This window comes from Dama dama, chromosome 1, assembly GCF_033118175.1.
Source record: "Dama dama isolate Ldn47 chromosome 1, ASM3311817v1, whole genome shotgun sequence".
Taxonomy (NCBI): Eukaryota; Metazoa; Chordata; class Mammalia; order Artiodactyla; family Cervidae; genus Dama; species Dama dama.
The window spans coordinates 53399170-53421555 of NC_083681.1; the positions used below are offsets into that span (position 1 = coordinate 53399170).

A 22386-nucleotide genomic window follows, 5' to 3' on the forward strand; every position below is an offset into this window, starting at 1 on the left:
CTCGCGGCCACGGCAACCTCGCATCAGCCAGCTCCAACTACGGATCCCGATGGACTCCGCGCAGTACGTCACGCCGTCAGTCTCAGCCAATCGGCTTCGGACAAGTTTAGGAGGGGAGGGAAACGCAGAGGCAAGCAAGATGGCGGCGGCGGCTTCTCAGGGCGGGAGAGCCGGTGGTGGCGGAGGCAGTAGTGGGGCTGGCGGTGGCTCCGGCTGTGGGACAGGTAGTAGCCGTAGCGGTTTACTGGACAAGGTGAGAAGTCGATTCTTGGGGACAGTCGAAGCCTGGGGAGCGCCAGGGAGGCGGTGAACCCCTCTTCCCATCCTCGCCCCCCTTTTCTTCTGCGGCTTCTCAGAGGGAGTTCTCGTTGGCCCACCGTGGGAACCTTAACCGGTGCTTGTAGCTAGCTTCGCTCAAACCTGGGCTGTCTCCTCTTGAGGACTTTTTTTCTTCTGGGAAGTGTTCCTCCTAAATGCTGGCCACTACAGCTTCTTAAGGCAATTTAATTAGCCCCACATTTCAGAGCGCCATCGCTTTTCCTCGATGGTGCTGGGGGGGCCACTGTTGAATGTGTTCGTTTCACGGACAGGGAAGATTGAATCTCGACTGAATGAAAGCAACTCTTCGAAGTTAGTAGTCTCCAAGCTCCCCACGACGACCGCCACACTTGCATGCTGCTGCAGATTCCAAAGTGCTCTTGGGTTTTTGCTTCCTGAAGTTTCTAGGCGTTTTATCCCGATACCCGAATACTGAACTTCGAGTACCGACTTCTACGGCCTAACAAGAAGTCTTTAAGATTTATCTTTTTTTCCCCTTCTCCTTCTACACTCCCCCCCCCACCCCACCCCCGCACCTCCTCCCTCTCTTTCTCGCCGTGCTACCAGGCCAGGTGAATGTGTCTTGGGTGAATAGGATGCATATGCTTGCTACCTGTTCACGCTGACCTCTTTTCCCCTTTCTCCATCCAGGTTTTTTTTTTTTTTTTAAATGCGGGCTTAGCAACAGGGACTTAAAGGAAAAATGAAAATTCTCTTGAGTTGGCCTTTCTTGCCCTTTACATAGCATTTTGAAAGAAACAGTTGGGTGGAGATCCGGGTCCTAGTACTGCTTCTGCCCCTAATTAGTTGTGTGACCTTGAAATGTGCTTCTTCTCCCGGTGTCTTATTTCCTTATCTGTAAAATGAATGTATCCTAAGGTTTCTTCCAATTCTCTCATTGTAGGGTCCTGGGTCAGTTTGATGAGAAATGATAAGCTTGGGGTTTTTAACATAGTCAGGATTGTTAACTTTTAATTGAAAACAGTTTTCAGACTTCTGTGTGTTTAACACCTGCTGAGTGCTTAAGAAATGAGTAGGTGATCATATTGAGGGGTTCCTATCCAGATCTTTTTGCTTCTCTTTTTGGGTGTCATTGGTTTTGAATTACACGGGCTTCCCTGGTGGCTCAGACGGTAAAGAATCTGCCCGCAAAGCGGGAGACCTGGGTTCAATCCCTGGGTGGGGAAGATCCCCTGGAGGAGGGTATGGCAATCTCCTCCAGTATTCTTGCCTGGAGAATCTATGGACAGAGGAGCCTGGCGGGCTACAGTCCATGGGGTTGCAAAAGTTGGACACGATTTAGCGAGTAAGTACAGCACCCTTTTAGGGCTTCCCAGGTGGCACAGTGGTAAAGAATCCTCTTGCCAGTGCAGGAGACACAAGAGGCTCAGGTTCAATCCCTGGGTCGGGAAGGTCCCCTGGAGTAGGAAATACTGTTCAGTATTCTTTGCCTGGGAAATCCCATAGACAGATGGGGTTTCCTGCTAAATCCCATTGGCAGGCTACAATCCATGGGGTCACAAACAGCCAGATGGGACTGAGCACACATACATACATATATTCTTAACATTTAAGAGATAGGAACATGTTCTGGCCTGTTCCTATCCAGCAGTTGGGATGGGAAATTGCTCCAAGCTATGTGAAAGTATTGGGGATTGATGATCATTGGGAATTGTTTTCCTGTTGGGTGAACACCTCATGGCCTGTGTTCATGCTGTCCCATTGAGTGCTCTTGCTTTTTCCTCCACTTCAAGCAGATATTAAGCATGGACAGTCTGCTAAGGCAGTGATTACTGAAAAGTAATAATATGAAGATTAGCAAGTCATTTAATGTCACTGTTTTCCTTTCTTCACCTGAAATATTAGAGTTTGGGGGAGAATCAAATGAGGTGATACACATGAATGACCTCTGTAACTTAAGAGTATCTAATTCAGATATGTAATGGCAGAGGAAAAAAATAAAAAATCCTGCTGTCAGAAAATACTCAGTATAGCAGAGTGTAAGTCCAAAATACTGAACATAAAAGAATTTGGCATTCACTTGTGCACTTTTTACGAAGTTCAGGTGAGAGAGAGAATGATCTGTGAGATCCATTTGAGGAGGGGTGGGAGCCCTGGTGGAGCTGGGACCTTATTTTGAGTGACAGATGGCATACCGGGTAAAAATGTCCTTGAACAAAGATGTATGGTTAGTGCCTGTTGTTTCTCAGGTACTCTGTTGACTGACTGTAACCAGATAGAGAAGGGCATGGATTGCCCGAAGTAAGAGTAGGAAGCCTGCTGAAGGTGTTTGAGTCTAATATATAAAGTGGTTTTAGAAGAATCATTCAGATAGTTGGGAGTGGTAGAATTTAAAAGTCTTCTTATAGGCCTCATACCATACTGCTGTATGGGGTTTAATACAAAAAGAAAGACATGTTTGAATTCTAGTGCAGCATGTTGAAAACTATATGGTGTTGGATAAGTTATGTGGTATTACTGAGCTTAAATTTCCTTATGTAAACAATGTGGATACACATACATAATTGTGGCTTACTGTGAATATTGTTGTATAATGAATTGATATATGGCCTTTGTAAAGGGCTATAAAAGCAGAATGACAAGGTGAGGAGAACTCTAACTTAATATAGCAGAGACAGATGAAAGGCTTCACAAAAGAGAACGTTGGCAGAATTAAGCAAGAAGTGAGGGGCCGAGGAGAGAGAAAATAAACCCGGAGCTGTTTAGGTGTTTTTACTTGGAAAGCTTGATTTCAGCCTTACATTGAGTTGTTCTTCCTCTGAAGTCTTTAGCATTTATTACACATGGGAATTTAGCTGTCACTTAATATGACATATTGTTTTGTATCCTGCCCCTAATTAATATGTCAGTTTCCCATGAGAGGTTCTCTGTGGTGATCAACATAGAATAAGTACTTGAAGCATTGAATTTGGCAAAGAGAAAACTTCATATCTGCTACCCCAGTCTTCAGATACTGCCTTAGAGGATGGTGCCTTTAACTGTCTGAAAATCAGGTACTGTGGAAGAGAACATGGAGAAAATGAGGGACTGTCACCTTACATTTCTTTAATTTGATTTGTTTTGTTTTTTTGGAGGGTTTTTATTTCTTGCAGCTGTAGTTTTATTTGCCATGAAGAAATGTAATAAAGAGATGCAAATGTGCTTCTAGTTTTGCCTAAACAGATGTGAGTTTCTGCTCCTTTGAAACTGACTTGGAGAACAAAGCAATTCTAGCTTCCTGATCTTAAAAATAGATATGCAGATATAACCTTCCAGCTTCCATCACAGAGTAACTTAGATCATTGTGATAACTTATTTCCCCAAAATGCATTAAAGTATTTTGTTCTGTGTAGCAGGCTATTAAAAAAAATTGTTTACTTAATTTGCTTTGGCTGTTAAAATTGACATGTGGTATTAAAGCAACAGGGCTTCTATGGTAGCTCAGACAGTAAAGAATCTGGCTGCACTGTGGGAGACTTGGGTTTGATCCCTGGGTCAGGAAGATCCCCTGGAGGAGGAGATGGCAACACACTCCAGTATTGCCTGGAAAATGCCATGCACGGAGGAGCTTGGTGGGCTATAGTCCATAGGGTTACAAAGAGTTGGACTTGACTGAGTGATTGACACTACTACACTGTTAAAGCATGCTTTTCAGACCTGTATCCAAATTTTAATCTCATATCTGGATTTCTGTCTCCTGGCTGGATTTTTTGGCTATTAAAATTGGCATGTGGTATTAAAATATGCTTTTTAGAAGCTGTACCCAGCCCTTTTAACTTCATTTATGTATTTCTGTCTCCTGGCTGAACTGTCAACCTGATCTTAATGCAGAGTTTTTATATCTTAGTAGTTGAGAATATAGGTTCTGGTGCCAGGCTGGCTGGCTGGCTTTGAATTCTTGCTCTGCCACTTATCAGAAATGTGTTCTTGGGCACATTAATAAATCTCTTTGTATCTCAGTTTCCTCATCTGTAAAGTGGGAATAATAATAGTTTTTACCTTAAAAAGTGGTTTCTGGTACATAGTAAACATTGAACGAAACATAGATAGCTGTCTGCCACTAACTAGCTAGTTTCTCTGGACTTCTTAGATAATATTTTTTGTAACGTGTTATGAAGACTATTTGCATCAGACCCTCTTGGGGTTTTAGTTAAAAATACAAACTTCTGGACCTCATCCCAGAACCAAATCAGGTTCTCTGGAGGTGGGGCCTGGACAGCTGCATGGTTTCACACATAACTATTTATTTATTTATTTCCTCTACATTTTAACAGTTACATCCAGGTTGAGAACTTCTGTCTTAGATAACTTTTTAAATCCCTTCTGATTCAGACATTTTAAGATTTTTTTTTCCTGTTCGGTTTTCGATTCTTCTGCTTAATCAATAGTGATTTCTCTGAAGTGTTTGTATTGAAGAGATCTTGAAATTCATCTGTTCCAACCTCCTCATTTTAGAGACATAGATACAGACATTGATACAGTTGGAGAGGGGAAGATGAAGCAGTTTATCCAAGACCACACAGTCAGCTACAGTTCCAGAACCTGGCTGCCCAGCTCTTCATCCAGTACTCTTACCTTACTCAGCACATTGCCTTTCGTACTGGAGCAGACCATGTTCTAGCTACTGTAGTAGTGGAAAGAGCATCTGATTTGAAGTTGGAAGACCTAGGCTGAAGCCATGGCTTTGTCACCCACCAGCTGTGCATCCTTAGGTCATATATATTCTTCAATGGGATCCTCACTTGCCAAACTTGAACAGGGTAGTATGCCTGTACCCTAACCAAGCTCTGACAGAGTGAACAGTTTTATGGCACTACTGTGGTGCCTGTGTTTGTGTTTAAAGAAATAAGATGCAGACTTTTAATTGCATTTTGCAAACCAAACTTTAAAAACATGTCAAAACTCGTTATTTTTGATTCATCAGAAAAGTTTTTCTTATCAAAGGACATTATCAAGAAAGTGGAAAGACAGTCCACAGCATGAGAGAAGATATTTGCAAGTCGTATATCTGATAAAGCTCTAGGATCTAGACTATATAAAGTGTCTTCTAACTTGATAATAAAAAAGACAAACCAATTTTGAAAAGAATAAAGGATGTGAATTAACGTTTCTTCATAGAAGATATATTAATATAAATGGTCAGTAAGCACATGAAAAGATCTCAACACCATTAGTTACTAGAGAAAGCAAATCACAACTGCAATGAGAAGCCACTAGGATGGCTGTAATAAAAAAAGAAAAATAACCTTTTTTGGTGAGGATGGGGAGATATTGGGACCCTTCTGCATTTCTGATGGAAATGTAAAATGATGAAAAAGTTATAACTCAGCATGTCCCACTCCTAGTTATGAACTCAAGAGAATTGAAAATGTGTCTACACAAAAACTTGATCATAGCAGCATTATTCACAATAGCTAAAAGGTGGAAGCAAGCCATGAAAGTGTGGTATATCCATGCCGTGGAGTATTCTCTGGCCATAAAAAGGAATGAGACACACATGACACAATATGGATGAACCTTGAAAATACACTAAGAAAAGCTAATCACAAAAGGCCACATATTACATGATTCTATAAATAAGAAATGTCTGGAATAGGCAGATTCATGCAAACAGAAAGTAATGGTTGCCAAGGCTGGGAGTGGGGTGGTGGTAATTGGAATAACTGCTTATGGGTATGGGGTTTCTTTTGGGGATGATGACAATGTTTTGGAATTAGATGGTGATGGTTGCATAATGTTGTGAATAGAATAAAAACCATTGCACATTTTTATGTGATGAGTTTTCTGATACGTAAATTAGATCTCTTTTTAAAACTCATTCTTTTTACAGCGTTTATGGCGTAATCTTTAAAGCATCAAGTTATTCTTTTTAACTACTTACTCATCACTGTATAACACAGTGGTATCATAGATGTTAATAACCTCTGACAGCCCAGCTCCCCTGTTTTAGCTGTTGCCTGCACCGTTTCTCTGTTCTAACCTCCATCTTGTCAGATCTCAATAGTGGTTTTTCTTATTACCTGATCTTGAGTATATGACTCATTGATCACTTCTTTGTTGAAATATTTTCTTTCTGTGGCTTTTAGAACGCCACTTATCCTGGTTTTCCTCCTCCACTTATCTGTCTTTATTGTTGTTATTTTTTCTTCCTGACCTGTAAATACTGGCAAGCCCCTGGACCTGTCTGTGTACAATCATCCCAGGGAGATACACAGTGTCCTGGCTTAAATACTGTCTGTAAGTTAATGACTTCCACATTTATGTTTTCAATATAGACCTCTGCTCTGAGCCCCAGGTGTAAATGTCTCAGTGCCTACTTGCCATAGCTGGAGCGAGTCTACTTACCTCCACTTACTTAGCTCCACTTACTTAACCTCCACTTATTTACCTCCACTTACTCTGGTCTTGCCACTAATGTTCATGCTCATAACTAACGTGATAATTTCTAAGCTGCAACTTAACTCCAGTGATAACTATAGACAGTAATAAGCCACTATTAAGAAGTAATTTTCTTTGCAGTATTTCTTGGCCGTTTTTATTAAAAAAGAAAAAAAAAAAAGATGAAAATTGAAGATTATGCTACCAGGAGCTATAATATCTCTTTTAGAGATATCTTGGTATTTCTGAATTGTACTCTAAATTAGATGATAGTAAGCTTCCTCAAGACAAACATCATTTGCTCCCCAAATTGAACTTTTTTTTTTTTCTTATTTTCGAGTCCAACACCTTAACCACTCGGCCACCGTGACTTCCTTTTTTTTCTTATTTTGAACTTACTGCTTTGTGATCTTTTCACAATTGTGTATATGTGGGAGGCAGGGGTGTGTTATTTTCAACTCAAATAGTATCTCAGCTTCTGAGTCTGCCATAAGTTTTCATAATCTTATTTTGGTTTAGAAAATTCTGAAATCACTATAACTGTAGAGCCTAAACATCTCAAATTCAGCATATGCAAATGTGTACTTCTCTTCTTTCCTGCTCAGTTCCTTCTCTTGGAAAACAACATGACAGCTTAGTTATCTAAGCCCAAATTCTAGTCTAGCGGTCACCTCTGTCTTTTCTCTTTCACAGTTTTTGTACTAGTCTGATAGTAAGTCCTGCCGGTTGTACCTCATAAATATTCCCTTTTTATCCCCCTGCTGCTGCTCTAATTCAAGCCCTGCATCTAAATTGGGCCCTGTCTGATGAGTTTATCTCCATTGTTACTCCCCTCCGACCTTTTGCTAAGTTGCCTCTAAAAATGACTTTTTAAAAAAACACAAATTGGTTGTGTTGTTCACCTGCTTAAAATATTTTCCATTGCTTGTTTTAGAATAAAGTCTCAAGTCCCTTAACCTAGTAAATAAGGTCATCTAGGATATGCTCCGTCATGTGCCATATTTCCTACTACCTTCCGTCTTTGCAGCCTGTAGCCACCATCTAATCTGAGAGAGTCCAAAGAAGGGAGAAAAAGGGTTTATTAATATTTCTTCAAGCCAATATTAATAAAAAGAGTTAATAAGATTTCTTCAAGTTCCTTTGAAATCAGCAAGGTCCTTCTGTTGAAACAGTTTACCTCTGGTATCCTCATCTCTTCAGTGTGAATTGAAGAATCTTTTGAGTCTTTCTGCCCAGTTGTCAGGCTAAGGAACTTTATGAAGCAATCCACTGAGATCTTTATCACTGCATAACTTTACTTCTGTTTTCACTGTACTAAAATTTTTTAATTCAAATTTGCAGTGGAGAATCGTAACTAAGGTTGAGTCTGTAATGTTCTCTAAAAGCCGTCAAATGCATAAATTTTGTGAATGGTTTGTCATCAAGGTTTGGCATCAGATATGCTGGCTTGATAGTGTTTTGTGCTGATAGTGGCAGAGAAGTGATTTCTTTAAGATAGGACTTTTTGAACCATATTTTCAGCCAAATAGCAGTTGGTTTCAAATGGAAGAAAATGGAAAATTCCAAATATTTTATATCCTATAGGTTTTGTTGGCATATTAAGATTAAAATCTTTTTAAGCTTTTTTTTAGGTTATTAACTATAACTTAAGAATCAAGATACTTTATGTGACTGTCACTTCAGAGATCTGTTTCCTTTTGGTTTTGATGGCTAATAATTCCTTTCCTTGTATTTTGTGGGAAGCAGTGTAAAGTAGTGAAAGAGTACAGGTTTTGAAATCATGAGAACTTGATTAGGTCCCAGCTTTACTACTTCCTAGCTTTCACCTTGGGCAAATTTCTTAGACCCTTAATGTTATCTGTAACATCTGTAAAAAGAGGATGCTAGTCAGTTTGGGCTGCTCTAATAATACCATAAATTTATTTCTCACAGTTTTGAGTCTGGGAAGTCTGAGATCTAGTGCCAGCATGGTTGCATCTGGTGACAGACTTCTTAACTACTTGCAGACAACCTTCTTGTATCCTCACATAGTGGAAAACAATAGAAGCAAACTCTCTCATGTCTTTTCATCGAGGCATTAATCCCTTTCATGAAGCCCCTCATGACCTAATTACTTCTCAAAGGTACCACCTCCTAAAACCATCACATTCTGGTTTAGGATTTCAGTATATGAATTTGGATAGCGGGAGAGGGATGGGGATAATGGACGGAGTCTGGAATAGTAAACCAAGCAAAGAGTGAGACATGGTATCTAAGAAAAGGGGGATCAGCCCAAGAGGAGGTTAAGGGAACCCTCAGAGATGTGGTAAAGGGAGACTCCAGAATGACAGTTACACAGTGGGCCTAGAAAGAAATCCACCTAGATTGAAGCAGGTCAGAAGGCTTCCAGAGAGGTTTCTCTAGGAAGATGAAATTCACAAAATGCTCAATATGATTGCAAGTATTGAGAGGAGATTTAAGAACTGGAGAAGAATTTGAGAATATATTGGTGAAAAATACACTGTCTGATTAAAAACAGCCACGAAAACAGTAGTATCTCCAAGGAAAGCAAAAAGCTATGCAGAAAAGGAATCCTAACCTGTTACATGACTTAATCTGTGAACAGCATTTATGATCATACTGTAAACTCCAAATAATGATCTAGCAAAAAATTAAGGTATTATGTAATAACAAATCAATATTGGTCTACTATAACTATATTCAAGAGATGGTGAAGGAGGAGCAGGAAAAGTAAATGTGAAAGTGATAGGGGATGAATTGGTTAAATCTCATCTTTCATGGTGGGTGAAAAAAGTCAGAAGACTTAATGCTGAACACTAAAAATAATAATATAAACTTTTCCCTAAGATATAGAGGTGGATACCCAAAAAATCAGCCTAAGGAATTGAAATTCCTGTCTGTCTGTGGGGAGTGGGAAATGAACAATGTCAGCAGTGTCTCAGAGGAGGGAAAGCAGGACTGCTAAATCTTTTTTTAAAAATTTTAATAACTTACAGAACTCTTTAAACCATGTGCGTATATGACCTTGGTGCAAATATTAGCTTAGTCAACACTGATTGTTGATTGTGCCCAATATACATGTATCTCTAATACATAGGAAATGAGGGGAAGAGGAACTGTGTGCCAGGTTACCACATCTGCTGTATCTCAGTTGGCAATACTGCCTGTGTATCAGAGCTCCCCGGGATCGCTCTGCTCTGTTATTCACTAGAAGTACCTGCAGGGCCATACTCTTGGGTAAGATTTATTACAGCAAATGAATACAAAGCAAAATCAGCAAAGGGCAAAGATGAATAGGATGGAGTCCAGAGGAAATCAAGTGCAGGAGTCTGAGAGTCCTCTCCCACTAAATTCTCACCGGTTGTGCTTAATTCCTTTAGCAACAATGTGATGTGATGTGTGTGAAGTGTTGTCTGCCAGGGGATCTCACTAGAGACTCAGTGCCCAAGTTTTTTATTAAGGGGCTGATTAAATAGGCACCCTCTGCCTGGTCCATGCCAAAATTCTAGACTCCTAGAAGAAAAACAGGTATTTAGCATAAACCATGTTGTTACACAAACAGTTTAGGCATAGTGAGCTACTCTTTATCACTTAGGGAAAGTTTTAATGTCAGTGTAGGAAACCATTTACCAGCCAACCTCCCACATGCCAGCCAAGAGCCATCCTTTTACACAGGTTTTTCTAAGGATGGCAATCTAAGATCTATATTTCTTTTCTACACAGAATTTTCTTGTGATTTATCCTGAGAGGTTCAACATAAAAGAAACCAACCTTTGCTTTGTCTTATTTATTAACTACAAAGGAAGATAATTTACTCAGGGTTGAGGAAGAGAAGTGAGGGAAAGAAGATGGTTTCTAAAATACCTTGAATAAAAAAAAAAAATAATAAAATAAAATACCTTGAATAGCAGTGGAGAGTACATGACCAATATCATACATTTTAGTTGATGGACAGTTTTTGAGAATGATGGAAAATGTCCGCCCTCCTGCCCTTTTTCTAGATGTGTCTCTGTGCTACAGCAGAGATGCTATTTGCTTTGACATAGGCTAAGGTTTTTCATGTACACCGAATGAATGATGCTCCCATCTCTTCAGAAATCAGTTATAAATTTCCTTGGTCATGTAATTGACTGGAAACGTTCTTGTTCCACTTATTGAAGATCCTTCTAGGTACCAGTGGAATTAGAACTGAGGCTATATTAGAACACATTGTGATGGCTTCTAATGCATTTTATCCCCCAAAATTGCCAAGAAATTATCCTCTGAATTGTAGAGGCAAATTTCTTTTCTATGTTGCATTGCAAGTAGTGACGTGTGGCTGAGTTTCTATGAGAACATCATTTTTTTGGAATGAGCCAAAAAAGACTTAATGACTTTCATTCATAAATAATTCAAATTCTGCCATGGATTCTGGCTGTACAGGTTTCTTTCTTTTGCTCACTGTTACCAAAATGGGATTTACTAAACTAAGTATAAGCGAGCTATTTAGCTAGATATCCTGTTAATTTCTTCTTGCTTCAATTTGTATTTTTAAAATTAGGTGTCATGTTTGATTTGTAGGCTGGCAGGCTGTGAGAATCTTATTACAACATGCTGCCAGTAGTAATTTCTCAAAGAAAATTCTTGTTTTTATGAGATACAAAGGGGAGAAGCCTTGATTTGAGTTTTAAGCACTTGAAGTATGACTGTTTTAGCTCATGTATTTTCTCCCAACAGACTTCACAGAGTAGTTTTTCTTTTATGTGTAATAGCATGTAGAAATACAAAATTAAGTTTGATGAATTATATTTTTGTGTTCCTTTAAAATCTCATGTTTTACAGATATTTACTCCATCTCTTTATTTCTCGTCCACAGTATCTCTGAACTTGTGCTCAATCAGAGAGTTAAATAATATTAAGATTTCTTCTCTGTCCTTCAGTAAAATCTATACTAAAGCCAAATGAATTTTGGATTGTCTGCTGGTTTGTAATTTTTATGACATATGATATTTGTTCACTTGATCTGAAAAAATTTGAGTTGGACGTATGATCTATAGAAAGGCAAGTTTATCAGATTATTTCTGTACCCTGTTTCACTTAACCTACATTCACATAATCACTTAAATTTGAGAAAAAAAAATTTACAGAATCTATTCACATGGTTAACAGTGAAAGAGGTACTCATTGAAAAGTCTCATTCCCACCCATGTCCCTTAGCCTTTTCCTGGGTGTACCATAGTTTGTTTAATCAGTCCGGTGTAAGTGAGCTCTTGAGTTATATTTTTATAGTTGCAAATGTGCTGCAGTGAATAACCTTGTATATTATTTCATGTCTGTGCATATAAGGAAAAATTCCCAGAAGTGGGAAGTTGAATCCAAGATGCTAAGTTATCTTCTGTAGGTGTTACACCATTTTGAACTTCTACCAGCAGTATGTGTGAGAGAATCATTTGCCTTTAATTAGCACAGTATTTGGGAACCTTTATAAACCTCTACAGATGAGGGAAATTGAAGCAGGCTTTGTCCAAAGTCACATACCTAACTGGTGATAAGACTCAGTTTTTAATTCAAAATGTTCTTTCCAAAAGACTACACTGAATCTGCTGTTTTCTTACTTAAGGTGTGCTGGTAAAATGTAAAATGTTGGGAGACAAAAATGTATTAAAGTAGACCATCCTTTTGTTAGTGTGTGGATGGATATTGTCTGAGTTTTGTAGTCACAAAGTGATAGGACGAACAGATGAAATTCCTTTCTGTTCCCACATTTGGGTAAAATGGGATGGGATATTTGAGTTCACACTACAGTCTCTACAACCCATGTCAGTGTTCTGCCCTTGTAGATTTGACTTTTCAGCGTGGAGACTGGCTACATCATATGATTACCACTTGATTGTAGTGACCTAGTTTCCTTCAAATTTATTTTCAAGTGTTTTGTTGTTTAGCTGTCCAACATCAAGAGAGAGAATAAATATTATGCATACTTGAGGATGCTCTTAAGGAAGTAGTTCACTGTACTTTTAGTAAGATGCCATGTCTTTTAATGCACAACTTACCATTTGTTTTACAGTGGAAGATTGACGATAAGCCTGTAAAAATTGACAAATGGGATGGATCAGCTGTGAAAAATTCTTTGGATGATTCTGCCAAAAAGGTACTTTCTTGGGGGCAGAGGTGAGGGACGGTGTCCGTTAGTTCATATATAATTGATGGCACATCTCTTGCAGGACTTTTTCTTTCTGTGCATTGGAATGAGTTTAGTTTTCAGTATTAGGAATTGAGACAGAAAGCATTTTCTGAACCTTGCAGTATATATAGGGGAACATGTGTTAAAATACAATTATTACTTGCTTCAAATTTCTCTTCAAATTGTTTATTTTTGAATTCCAGAAAACTAGTAATCTGTTGTTTTTGAGATTAATTAGCCTAGAGGCAAGAGGGTTGAGGGAATATAGGATGGTCATGCATAATTGATCATCTCTCTATTTTAAAAGGGAAAAGAAAATTTTAGCTTCAGTCTAAAGAAGAAGATAAGGATTTAAAAAAATGTGCCAGAAGTTGATGAGCTTTTTCTCTGCAATTTTTGTAAACACATTGAGTCTTTTTTTTTTTTTTTTTTTTTTTGCTCCAAGTGGCGAAATCCTGATTGGAGAGAACTACTTGGTCATTTAAATGATTAACTTAACTTTCATCATGGAAACAGAGAAGGCAATGGCTCCCCACTCCAGTACTCTTGCCTAGGAAAATCCCATGGATGGAGGAGCCTGGTAGGCTGCGGTCCATGGGGTCGCTAAGAGTTGGACACGACTGAGCGACTTCACTTTCACTTTTCACTTTCATGCATTAGAGAAGGAAATGGCAACCCACTCCAGTATTCTTGCCTGGAGAATCCCAGGGACGGGGGAGCCTGGTGGGCTGCCATCTATGGGGTCTCACAGAGTCGGACACGACTGAAGTGACTTAGCAGCATCATGGAAATTAAGAAGAAAAGCAGGTACAAGGAGGGAAGTAGTCCTACTAACTTGGTTCCTTGTTCTTCTCACTAGGTACTTCTGGAAAAGTACAAGTATGTGGAGAATTTTGGTCTAATTGATGGTCGCCTCATCATCTGTACCATCTCCTGTTTCTTCGCCATCGTGGCTTTGATTTGGGATTATATGCATCCCTTCCCAGAGTCCAAACCTGTTCTGGCCTTGTGTGTTATATCATATCCTTTAAGCTCAGGTTTGTTTTCTACTGACAGTTTTTTTTTTAAATCTCTACTGATATTCTTCTCTGAAAGTGAAAGTTAAGTCGCTCAGTCGTGTCCGACTCTTTGCGACCCCATGGACTGTAGCTTACTAGGCTCCTCCGCCTATGGGATTTTCCAGGCAAGAATACTAGAGTGGGTTGCCATTTCCTTCTCCAGGAGATCTTCCCAACCCAGGGACTGAACCTGGGTCTCCCGCATTGTTTTTTACCATCTGAGCCACCAGGGAAGTTCTTACCAAAAAAAACCAAACTTTCACCTTGGGACCGCTAATGTTAAGATTTAACATTATGAAATGTAAGCATCTGTAAATTTGTTATAATTATTGATATTTTAGATTCAATATGGTTATTTTATTTTTAATTCTGTTATTAATGTAGACATTATAATCTAAGTGTGAGCACTTAGTAGCAAAACACACAGCCAGACTTCCCTGACCTTCACTATCTCCTGGAGTTTGCTCAGACTAATGTCGATTAAGTTGGTGATGCCATCCAGCCATCTCATCCTCTGTGTACAAACTGATCTCAAATCATAGTCCCAGAATTTGCATCTTGACTCCTTTCAGTATCACACAAACAAACCCATTATGAACTTTTTCACAATTAAGGCAGTTCAAAGAATATGCTATGGGTTCTAGAGACAGTTCCCAAAGGAGTTCCAAAGAGGTTTGAACAGTGACAGCAACCTTATTATAATTATATGGCCTCTCAAGAAACTGCCTTAATGGAATTTCTTTTGTTTGGTTATACTTGTTTAAAACAAAACAGGATCTTGCCATTTTTATAATCATACCATTTTTATACATAATAGTAATGAGTACCATTATAAATGTCTTCTGTGTGCTATACTCTTAAATGTATATGTAGCATCACTAAATCTAATGACAATTCTAAAAATCTGTTTAATTGCCATTTTAGAGGCAACAGTGTTAAGCCTTGGAGTAAGGAGTAATTTGTCGAGATTACATTGGTTAAAAACTAGAATTCAAATTTAGGACTGCTTTACTCCAAAGCTCATTCACTTTGCACTATTTAAATGATATATGTACACAGAGTTCTTATGCCAGTTTTTGGCACACAGGAACCCAAATATGGTAGCTAGTACTGTCAAAAACTGAGTTTAATAATAAGCCTATATGTATGTATGAAGTAATTGTTCTTACAGTAAGCTAAACTGTTGTAATCACCCAGCTGGCTTACTTAGTAGAGCATGGGACTCTTTAGTAAACTGCTTTAAAGTCAGTTTCCCTTTCTTTTAATCACCCTTGAAATTGGTTGTGTGGTCAAGTCCACTGTGGTTATTTATTTTTTATCGTATGGAGAAATAAACACTGGTCTTGACAAACTGGGTAGTAGAGGATCTTCTTATATATGTTGTCCTTGAACAGAAGAGAGAGAGCTGGTTTATGCCCTCTACCTTTTTCTTTTCTTCCTGAGATGGTCTTTGCAGAACTAACCAGAGATATCCTTGCTTCTCTTGCAATAAACATAAGGATGAATACGAAGTAATTACAATTTCAGTAATTTTACAGCAAGAAAAAACTGTGTTCTTTAGGACTATTATGCAAGTTTTTGTAGCCCTTGCTTGTGAGTTTGTGTTATTTCTCTTTTGTGTGTATGTTGTATATTTTCCCCTTAACTTTATCTGCACCTATTTTGTGATGATGGGGATCCTGACCATTTATACTTCGTATAAGGAGAAGAGCATTTTTCTCGTGGCCCACAGGAAAGATCCTACAGGCATGGATCCTGATGATATCTGGCAACTGTCATCCAGTCTCAAGAGGTATGACTATCCTCACGGATTCCTAAATCCTGAGGTTGGGTTTTCTCTGCGTGTTTAGTCATTATCAACAGACTATTATATGTCTACTCTTTGCAGATTAGAGTGCTAGTCATATAAAGTGAAGAAAGGATTATGAATGAATTAGAAGATTTTTCCTGTTGCACTTCTGAGATTGTATTGTCACAGAAGTGCTCTGAGGATGAATTGTGGGAGAAAGTAACTTTGGTGGAAGAATGAAGAACAGTTCTGTTTCCTTGTGGCCAATAAACGGAGCCAATTAGAGAGCAGAACTATAAACTATATAAAACTATAAAGGCCAGAAGTATGAAGTCAGTTGTCTTTGAAGAACCACCTTAGCTTCTGTGTCTTCTGTGATCCTGACTGCAGTCTGTGCAATCAGAAATCTCTGAAGCAATGCACTGGGCAACTCAGAGAAGCACAATTCAGTCTGTTTCTGACCAATAATAGGTGTAACTTTGTGCAACTGACATCTCAGGTCTTCTAAGTATCCAGAGCTGGATTCAAATTCCAGCTCATCTCTAGCTGTGTGACTTTTGGTATATTGGGTAAACTAGTTGAGCTTTAGTAGGGTAAAAATGACTTGTAGAGTTGTTGTGAGGTTGCCAACTGGTATATATAGTTGACTTTTGAACAACAGGAGTTTGAACTGCATGGATCCACTTATATATGGAGTTTTTCCTTTCAGTAGTAAATACTGAAGTACTGCATGATCTATTATTGGTTGAATCCACAGATTTCGAACTGTGGATACAGAGGAACCTTCTATATGGAGGAGTAACTATAAGTTATATGTGGATTTTCAACTGCACAGAGGGTCAGCAACCTTAACACTGCCCCCTTGTTGTTCAGCTGTACACCAAGCATTATGATAGCAAGTATCTACTGAGCATTTACTATGTACTGAGTATTGTGCCAACTGCATTGTCTCATTTAAACCTTAGAACAACCCATTAAAGATAAGAACGCAGGCTCAAAGGGTTTAATTAATTTTTCCATGGTTATAGAGCCCAGAAGTGAATTTAGCCCATGGCTGAACTCATGCTCTCAGTCACTATCCTAAAAACACATGGTAGTGTTCCTAGCACATAGTAGGCTCTCCAGTTACTCACATATATGAAGGTAAGTGTGGCATCAGTGCCATACAGCCTCTCATTACCAGCTTGTGGAGATGCCTGTGAGGAGGAGCTGGGCTTCATTCTGATGTTGCACTGGAGTTCTTATCTCCTGGCAGGACTCATAGCTGCCGTTTTGGTCTCAGCTGTCCTAAATCTATACTCTGTATCAGAGCACTAAAGCAGAATTGGAGAATTCTAGACCCAAGCAGCATCCTGATTTCATTATATACATTCTGACTTAAATATTTTTTTTACCAGCCTTATTGAAATAGGGTTTCCACACCATAGTGCACCTATTTAAAGTAGTTCAGTGGTTTCTTATGTTTTTAAAAATGTTTGCAGTCATCACCACAGTCAACTTTAAAACATTTTTATCCTTGCCAAAAGAAACTCTGTACCCTATAGATAAGTCATTTCCCTATCCCCTCATTCTCCCAAACCTTAAGTAACCACTAATCTGCTCTCTGTCTCTATATATTTCCCTCTTGGATATTTCATACAGATGGAATCACACAATATGTGATCTTTTGTAGCTGGCTTCTTTCACTTAGCATAATATTTTCAAGGTTCAAATGTATCAATATTTTATTCCTTTTTGTGCCAAATAATATTCCATTGCATGGATATACTATATTTTTCTACATTTTTCTTAATCCACTTACTAGTTGAGGGCCATTTTAGTTGTTTCCACCTTTTGGCTGTTAAGAATAATGTTGTTATAAACATTTATATATAAGTTTTTGTGTGGATAAACATTTTAATTTCTCATATACCTAGGAGAATTGCTGGGTCATATGGTAACTCTTTGAGGAATTGCCAGACTCTTTTCCAAAACAGCTGCACCATTTTACATTATACTGCTAGTCCCACTAGCAGTATATGAGGGTTCTGATTTTTTTTTTTTCCCCACATTCACTGCTGACTTTTATCAACTGCCACATTGTTGGTGCCTGTGGAGAGGAAATATGCCACCTCTGTTCATTCTCCTTGTAGTTAAATACAGACTCACTTCTCTTTGCTTGGAGATGGCTCCTGGTTCATTGGCACTCTCTTTAACATAGCTCCTTTCAGAAGGCTTAATCAATGATTTCAGTATCCCAGTAGATGATTGTTCCAAGATGCTGGCCTCTTAGTTTTACTTTCTCTCCCCTGATTATCTTGTTTTCTGCAGTGTCTTAAATACTTACTTTCTATTAGACACACCCTAGATCTTGGTATTATTGATAACTAACTTCATTTTTTAAATATCTCTCTCTCTGACCATTGCTTTATATTTTTCTAGTTTGTCTCCTTCTTATTCTCTTGCCCCAACAGTTCTTCAGCCACAGTGGCATCCATAATCCTTGAGCCCACTATCTTTTTCCCTGGCCCTCTTCTCTTCATTGTCTCACTTGTTCCATACCTAGCTTAGCTTCCATGGCATTTCTGTATTCCAGTTACTCTCTTACTGTCCTTGAGGATCTTTCCTACCTTCTCTGTTCTCAAACCTCTTGCTCTCCTCCCCCACTTCACTCTCAGCTTCTTTTGTTTCTGGGGAGAGAGCAGCAGCCGCAAGTCTCCCATCTTTATCCACTTGCAGCACTCATTACACTCTGCCTTCTTCCTCAGTTCCTATCCAAAGCCTCCACTCCATTCATCCACTTGATTCTGTCCCTTCTTGATTACTTGGTGTTTCCCCCTCTGCTGGGTCATTTTTTCCTGGCATACAAATAAGTTGTAATTTGTCCCAACTGAAAAACTTGTTTTTCTTTTCCCTTGTCCTCCTCATGTGGTCTTCTCAATCCTTCTGTTGTCTTCTCCCATCATCTCTTGGATTTGCTTTTCTTCAGTTCTCTTTCCTCATCCTATTTGACCTGTCACATTTGACACAGTGAATAATTCTCTCCTTGTTATACTTTTTTTAAAAACTAGACTTCTAGGATACCATAGTCTTATAATTCTTATCTTTGTGTGTCTGTTCCTTAGTGTCCTATGTGATTCCTTATCCCCTTTCTCTAAATTTGAAATGCCACTAGTGCCTATTCCTAGCATCTCTTCTCTGTCTGTATTCACTCACTAGGTGTGTTCCTAGCCAGACTTTCAGGACTTTAAATACCATTTGTAATAATGAAGATTTCTAAATCTGTGTTTTCATCCTAGACCTCTTCTCCAAACTCCAGTTATGTCCCAGCTTTCTATTTGACATTGGATCCTACTAAGCATCTCAGAATTAACATATCCAAAACCTAACTCTGCTATCCCTCATCTAAACCTGCTTTTCCTCATTTTCCTCATCTCAGTAAAGGGCAGCTCCATCCTTTTTCTAGATACTCAGATCAGAACTCTGGAATCGTTTTGTCTCCTCTGTCTCTTAGTCCTTTGAATAGGTTGTCAGCAAATCCTGTCAGCTCTACTTTCTAATTATATTCATTCTGACCACTTAATATCTCCACCGTGGCCATCATCTCTCAATTAGGTTACTGTAATAATGTCCTAATGGACCTCTGCAGCTGCTCTCTCTGCCCATAGTCTATTTCCAATACAGTGCACAGAATGATCCTTTTAAAACATAAGGCAGATCAACTCAACCCTCAGCTCAAAATCCTCTCACGCAGAGAAAAGCTAAAATCCTAAGCATAGCTTAGAAGTCCATACTTATGTAGCTGTACCCTCCACACATTTGCAGACACACCATAACCTGTGGCTCTCATCTTCTCCCTCTCCATTCTGTTTGCATTGGCCTGCTTTCTGTTGTTCAGACATTCTGGGCATGTGCTTGCCTCAGGGCCTTTGCATTTATTGTGTCCTGCCTGGAATATACTTTTTCCAGATAACTTGTTCTCTCACCGTCTTTTAGGCTATACTCAAACATCTGCTTCGTGATGACTTTCCATATTTAAAAGAACATTATAATTTTTATTTTATTGTTGGTTCCCTCACACATACTAAAAGTCTCAAAAGACAGAAATTTGTCTGTTGTATTCATTGATGTATATCCTTAGCATCCAATACTGCCTAGTTCTGAATAGTGGTTGGTCCTGAGTAAATATCTGTTGAATTAATGAGTAACTATTTTTTAAAATAAATTAGATTGTGTCCTGCCTTTATAGCCATGGAACTGGACTCAAAAGTCCAAAAATCACTGTGATATCAGTTGGAAGCAGTTGAGCAGAGCTTGAAAAAAATTTTTGAGGTGTTGAAAGTTTTCAAGGACCTTTACTCCTGTCTATCCAGGTTGAAAGTAACTGGCTACATAACAATTTATCAAGCTATGATTTTTTTTTTTTTGAGCACTGGTTAATGATAGGCACTGTTATATCAGTGATCCTATAAAGTGGGTGGGACTTTCCCTCTTTTAAACATTCAGGGAAAAATCTGAGGCTCAAGCATCTCCTTCGTCTAAAGGTAATATCAACCTGACAATCCACTGAATATGCCCTAATTAAATGGAGACAGAAACAGGTAGGGATGGTGGGGGAGGAACATTGGCCTGCCAGGGGTTGATGTCATAAACCCTCTTGAATGAATGGAGATAGTAAAGGCCTTCAGGATACCTTAAGGTGTACCTAAACGGGATCTCTGGAATTCATGGAGTAAAAGATACTGCTTGCTTGGGATCAGGGCAGAACCTGAAGCTAGGTTGATTACAGGGAGCAAGGACCCAGCAGCCTGGAATTGGGGAACATCTATGAAAGCAAGGGTTCTTCATTTATTCATTGTGATTTGATTACCTATTAAATACCAATCTAAGGATAGAAAACAAGACAAAATCTTTCCCCTCAAAAACCCCCGAAACTAGTAAAGAACACAAATACGTGATTATCATTTCAATAGATAATTTAATTGACAGCACAGGAGTCTATCATTAGACCTAGCAGATGATGGGCACTCAGTATTTGGGTTGATTGATGGATGGTGTATGTATGACAAAGGCAAGACATCTAACTCAGTTTGGGAAGGTTTTCCCAGAAAAGTTTATGCCCAGTATAGTATTAACAAATGGGACCTAATCAGGTAAGACTGGAGAGTAGTGTCTACTGGCCATATGCTTCTGCCATAACAGCAAAGTAAAGGGCAGAAGTGAGAGAAGATAGTCCATGTGATTTAGCAGTGTATGATAAGGTAAAGGAGGCACATAGTACTTAAATAAGGGGGGTCATAGCAGCACCTACAAATCAGATTTTTTATCCTGAAGGTCCCCTGATTTTTTTTTTTTTTTTGGAAAGGATAATGCTGTATGTTCCCTACATCACCAGTAGCTAACTCAGTGCTATTCTTCAAAAACTGTTGGTGCTCTGTTGTTACTGACTGAATGTCTGTGTTTGGTTTTTGGTTTGTCATCTTTGCTTAGGTTCGATGATAAATACACTCTGAAACTGACCTTCATCAGTGGAAGAACGAAGCAGCAACGGGAAGCTGAGTTCACCAAGTCCATTGCTAAGTTTTTTGACCACAGCGGGACTCTGGTCATGGACGCATATGAGCCTGAGATATCTAGACTCCACGACAGTCTTGCCACAGAAAGAAAAATAAAATAGCTGCTTCTAAAAGCTGCCATCTTTTGGCTGGATCTTGCCGAATTAAGGGGTGAGGGAGAAAGAAACAGAGAACTTAATATGGATAAAGTAAGCAATGTTAAAAATGTCCCTGTTTTGTCTTGAAATTTTAGTGCATTCTGGATAAATAGAAACTTCTAGCTCAGATATGAGAAGTTGTAGCTCTGATATCTAGCTATAGCCTCTTTGGTCTGCTGATTGCATTGTTTTGATTTGCTTTTCTGGAAAAGCATTTTTGCTAAAAGCCGTACAGACTTCCTCCTTCATACCTAGCAGTACTTTATATAGTATAGCTTTGTGCCATGCAGCATTTGAAGACTCAGTTTTTAAAATTGTTAACCTGTTGCTGACCTTTTTATGTTAATTTCTGTTTCAACTGCTGTTTCCCTTAATTTCCCCTAATTCATACAGCTTCTTGTGTATGACAGTTTCCCTTCACACACCATTTTTGTGGGTGTGTATATATCTGACGTGGGGAGAATTGGGGGGAAAAACATAGCTTTTTAATTTGTTTGAGAGAGACTTTCTGCCTGTTATGTTTTGTGCTTTTAACCAATTAAAGAAGCCAATGGCATTTTTAGTTTTATGTTGTCTATATCTTGCACTAGTATATCCCTGTTGATTTGTTTTGTGCCCTTTACTAACTGCCATTTTCTAAAATTTTTTTAAATAAAAGGAAAGAAGATCTGAAAAATGGAGTCATAGTCTTGATGGAAGGAACAGAGCAGTACATGTTGATGGTGTTACTACTATAGGTTTCCTTTGTTTCTGTTTAGTCAGAGGCCCCTGAGAACCTGTAGGTGAGGAACTGCTTGCTTTCCAGTGATGACAGTAATGACACTCAGTACTTACTTTGCTATGCTGGGTAGTATTCCAAGTTCTTTATGTGTATTAACTCACTAGTGCTCCCAGCTGCTCTAAGAAAGTCCTGTTATTATCCCCATTTTATAGGTGAGGAAACTGAGACACAAAAATTGGTTAATTTGTGTCCACACAGCTAACAATA

At 38.8% G+C, this 22386-nt stretch overlaps 1 protein-coding gene across 1 annotated transcript; it reads left to right on the forward strand.

Annotated features, from left to right (window-relative positions):
• Window positions 1-34: 34 nt before the first annotated feature.
• SPCS2 (signal peptidase complex subunit 2) lies at window positions 35-21966 on the forward strand. Its single transcript, XM_061150352.1, has 5 exons — window positions 35-253; window positions 12743-12826; window positions 13719-13878; window positions 15574-15709; window positions 21176-21966. The coding sequence occupies exons 1-5, from the start codon at window positions 50-52 to the stop codon at window positions 21360-21362; spliced, it is 771 nt and encodes a 256-aa protein (XP_061006335.1). The 5' UTR covers window positions 35-49; the 3' UTR covers window positions 21363-21966.
• Window positions 21967-22386: the final 420 nt, after the last annotated feature.

What these genes read in the sequence shown, in the direction of transcription:
- SPCS2 (XM_061150352.1), top strand. Translation starts at nt 50, where the DNA reads ATGGACTCCGCGCAGTACGTCACGCCGTCAGTCTCAGCCAATCGGCTT. An exon ending in GTAGCGGTTTACTGGACAAG is followed by an intron (nt 254 to 12,742) that starts GTGAGAAGTCGA and finishes TTTGTTTTACAG; the next exon opens with TGGAAGATTGACGATAAGCC. An exon ending in TCTGGCCTTGTGTGTTATAT is followed by an intron (nt 13,879 to 15,573) that starts CATATCCTTTAA and finishes ACTTTATCTGCA; the next exon opens with CCTATTTTGTGATGATGGGG.